General features: G+C 54.4%; 1 protein-coding gene across 2 annotated transcripts in view; it reads left to right on the forward strand.

Moving 5' to 3' along the window:
* Positions 1 to 1,681: 1,681 nt before the first annotated feature.
* GRIA4 (glutamate ionotropic receptor AMPA type subunit 4) overlaps positions 1,682 to 3,505 on the forward strand; it is a 366,314-nt gene continuing 364,490 nt past the window's right edge. For both annotated transcript variants that reach the window (XM_035008823.1, XM_035008822.1), the window contains exons 1-2: positions 1,682 to 1,969; positions 3,153 to 3,311. In XM_035008823.1, coding sequence (XP_034864714.1) covers positions 1,882 to 1,969; positions 3,153 to 3,311 — 247 coding nt within the window. In that variant the 5' untranslated portion in view covers positions 1,682 to 1,881. The remainder of the gene's footprint in view (positions 1,970 to 3,152; positions 3,312 to 3,505) is intronic.

Raw genomic sequence — 3,505 nt, forward strand, 5'->3', positions numbered from 1 at the left:
AATGTTACACTGGGTAAACATAGGCACTTGTTGTATTTTTTTGTAAAATGTAATGGGAAACACTGCTTCAGTTCCCTTAATCTTTAAGGAGAATCTTTCCCTGTAATGATTGCTGAGAAGCTTAGTATGAACTCATCTGACCCTATTTTCCAGGCTTTAAAATGGTAGGATCCAACCAATAGCACCCAAAGAACTGTAAAGATTTAAAACGGTTCCTCTCACTGTTTAATGAATTCGTGGATTGAGGCTGCTGTGTAGATCAGTAGACCTCAAGCCATGCGGAGGAATCCGAAACCTGTCCTTCGTGGCTACCACAGTCGCACTCTGGGGGTGCGGTACAGACTCCATCCAACGCAGCCTGGTGAAATGAATTCACGGTGCCCCTGGGGAGGAAGGGACACCAGAGCCCCGAAACTTTCTAGGATAATCGGTCAACACAACCCTTGACCACACCAGCGCAGCGCTTAAGTCTTCTGGGGGTGACCTGACCTGGAGCCAGGTGAATATTCCAGAGCCCCAGCCAAGAAAAGGTGCGCCTGAAAAATACCCCAGGTTCCTCTCAGACCCTGTGCCCCTGCCCCAGGCGCTGTCCTTGCCATCCTCCTCCGTCAGCCCCTGAACTTGTCGGTCATCCTCCGGAAGTGGGCCACAGCACAGAGGCGAAGTGTCTTCCAGACGGGCTGCTGGAAAGAAAGGGGCCTTCAGTCACTCTTCCTGCTCTGCACTCCCCGCAGTTCTTACTCCCTAGTCCTGCCTCGAGCCTTTCAAACAACGGACGGGAGCCTCCCCTGAGTTCCCATTTCTCAAGCTCTTCTCCATCCCGCTCATTACCCTAAACTTTGCATTTAAATGAACTTTTCGGTCCTCCCTCTCTTTCCCGGGACGTTACCCCTGCCCGGGGTTTCTTCCCAAGCCTTTCCTCCTGCAATTCTTTCCTCCTCGATCCCAGTCCCTTAGACCTGCTCGAGCTGCCCTTTGGCTCCTTGTCTCCTCCTCTCCCCCCCTGGGCCCCTTCACCTCATCCATTCCTGGCTCAGGCTCTCCAGATTCCCGGGCTGTTCGCTGGTGAGAAATCTTTGCTGCAGCGAGGACCGGAGTCCCCCGCGCGCAGCCCGGCGGCAGAAGAGGGCGAGGCTGGGAGAAGGGCGCGGGCTGCCGGGGAGGGAGGCAGCCGGTCCTCCCCGCGAGCCTGCGAGAATGCGGCAGGGGCCCGGGGCCGGGGGAGCCGCTGACTCCCCGAGCCCCTGATCCGGCCTTGCACACCCCGCTCGCGGGGCCAATTTCCTGCCGAGTGCGGCGGAGAGGGGGGCGCAGGGGGTGCCCGTCCCCGGAGTAGGGCCCTCGGCGAGCCGGGGGACGGGAGAGGAGGGAGTGGGCGAGCGGTGAGCAGGGAAAGCCCGGCGCCGGCCCGGCGGCGAGCGCGCGGGGGCGAGGGGCGCGCGGGGGCAGCGCTGCGCTCGGGGAGGGGCGCGCGGGTGCGGGCGTGCGGCGGCCGCGGCGCCGTGTCGGGTGTGCGCGAGGGCGAGCGGCGGGCCGGGCGCACGTCTCGTCCCCGCGAGCAGCCGCTAGACGCGCCGCCACCATCTTCTGCATGTGCAGCCTTTGCAGCCGGACGGGAAACCGCTCCCGGGGCGATGGAGACTGCGGGGAAAATCCGGCAGCCCGCGATGGATTGCTGAAGGGGGGCGGTCGCGACCCCCAGCGTCCTCACCTCTCTCCTTCCCTTTTTTCTCTCTTTCTTCTTCTTCTTCTTCTTCTTCTTTTTTTTTTTTTTTGTTGTTGCTTTTAATTTTAGCGCCATCGTCGTCAATGCCTCTCTGAACAGCCTTTAGGAAGAGAGAGAGAGAGAGAGAGCGCGCGCCAGGGAGAGGAGACAAGAAGATGAGGATTATTTGCAGACAGATTGTCTTGTTGTTTTCTGGGTTCTGGGGACTCGCCATGGGAGCCTTTCCGAGCAGCGTGCAGATAGGTAAGCTCTGCCCGCTGGGGTGTGCATGTGGGTGCTGTCAGGGCAGGTACCCGAAAGTGAGTTAAATGAGTTGCGGGTGAGCAAATCGGGGAGACCTTCTGCGGCTCCCTGCCCTCGCCCCTGTGCAGAAGACTGCCTCTCCGGGGCTGGTTCAGTTGCACTGTGCACACCCTGCCCGCCCGTCCCCCCTCGTCCGTGCTCCCACTGCTACCTTTGGTTCAAGTCGCTTAAGTGGGGTTGGAATAAGTTGGGGAAAAAAAAAAAACAACCTCCGTGGGGTCTGATTACATTGAATGTGCTATTTCTTCTCATTCCTCTCTCCAGAGCGTGAAGGGCTGTCGAGTTTGTTGGGGGTTTTAAAAATCATTGTCCTGTATTTTAAACACATTTCTTCCCATGCTGGACCTCTCAGCTTTCTGGCCATTCCAGAAAGACACTGGGCAAAAAGCGTTTCCACCCGCACCCCCTTGTCTTTCCCGCTGCCCGTTAACCGATTCCAAAGTTAGATCGCTTTCCCGGAAACCTTCTCTCCTTTTATTTTGTTTTCCTCTCGAGTCTTTTGCCCACATTCCTCCCACTGGACTCCACTGCCAGCGACCCTACCCATCCGTGGCTTTCCTTGCTGTTCTCTCCTGTCTTTTTATGGGACGCAGCTATTGAATTTCTTCCAGCTAAGCCCAGCCTCAACACTGCATCATTTCTCGTGGACTGTGCACAAAACGGGGCTAATTAGGCTGAGTCCACAAGCTGCAGGAAAACAAAGTTCAAGTCTCCTTTCCCATTCCCCTCGGCCCTTAGTGTCACCACGTCCCTTTATTTCTGCATTTTAATGCAGACCTTCTCTTCTGTTCATCTGCATGCCTCTTAGAAATGCCCCGAGCTTGGCTGATGTAGCAGTGTGCTGGGAATCATGGGGAGGGCAAGAGAGAGGAAGGAAAACGCGCTCAGTGGTCTCAGAGGTCATTGTGATCATGACAAATTGGGACAGGAAAGCACTGAGCTGTCCTAAAGACTGAAATACTAAGCATGCACCTTAGGGACAAAGGGCAGTCTCAAGATGTGGCAGGGAGGGCTTCTTAATTGTGTGTGTTGCTGAATGGCAGTGGATTTGACAGTGCTTGAGGGTGGGTATTGCATTTCCAAGAGGAAACACCGAATGTGCTTTTCCTGCTGTTTTTAATAGGTGGTCTCTTCATCCGAAACACAGATCAGGAGTACACGGCTTTTCGATTAGCAATTTTTCTTCATAACACCAGCCCCAATGCGTCGGAAGCTCCTTTTAATTTGGTACCTCATGTGGACAACATTGAGACAGCCAACAGTTTTGCTGTGACAAATGCTTGTAAGTAAAACCTAAGTTGTGGATAAATTAGAAGAGAATTAAATTGAAGCAATAGAGTCCCCTTCCTCTCCTTTATTATATTAAGAGTGGTTTTTGAAAGAAATACAAGATTCCCACAGTTGACTGGTTCCAGAGCAAGTCAGAGTTAAAAAAAAATAATAAAATAAGGGAATATTCAGCTGGTCTTTGTTTCT

The sequence above is a fragment of the Mirounga leonina genome, unplaced genomic scaffold (genome assembly GCF_011800145.1).
Source record: "Mirounga leonina isolate KUSES-001 unplaced genomic scaffold, KU_Mleo_1.0 Mir_153, whole genome shotgun sequence".
Classification (NCBI taxonomy): domain Eukaryota; kingdom Metazoa; phylum Chordata; class Mammalia; order Carnivora; family Phocidae; genus Mirounga; species Mirounga leonina.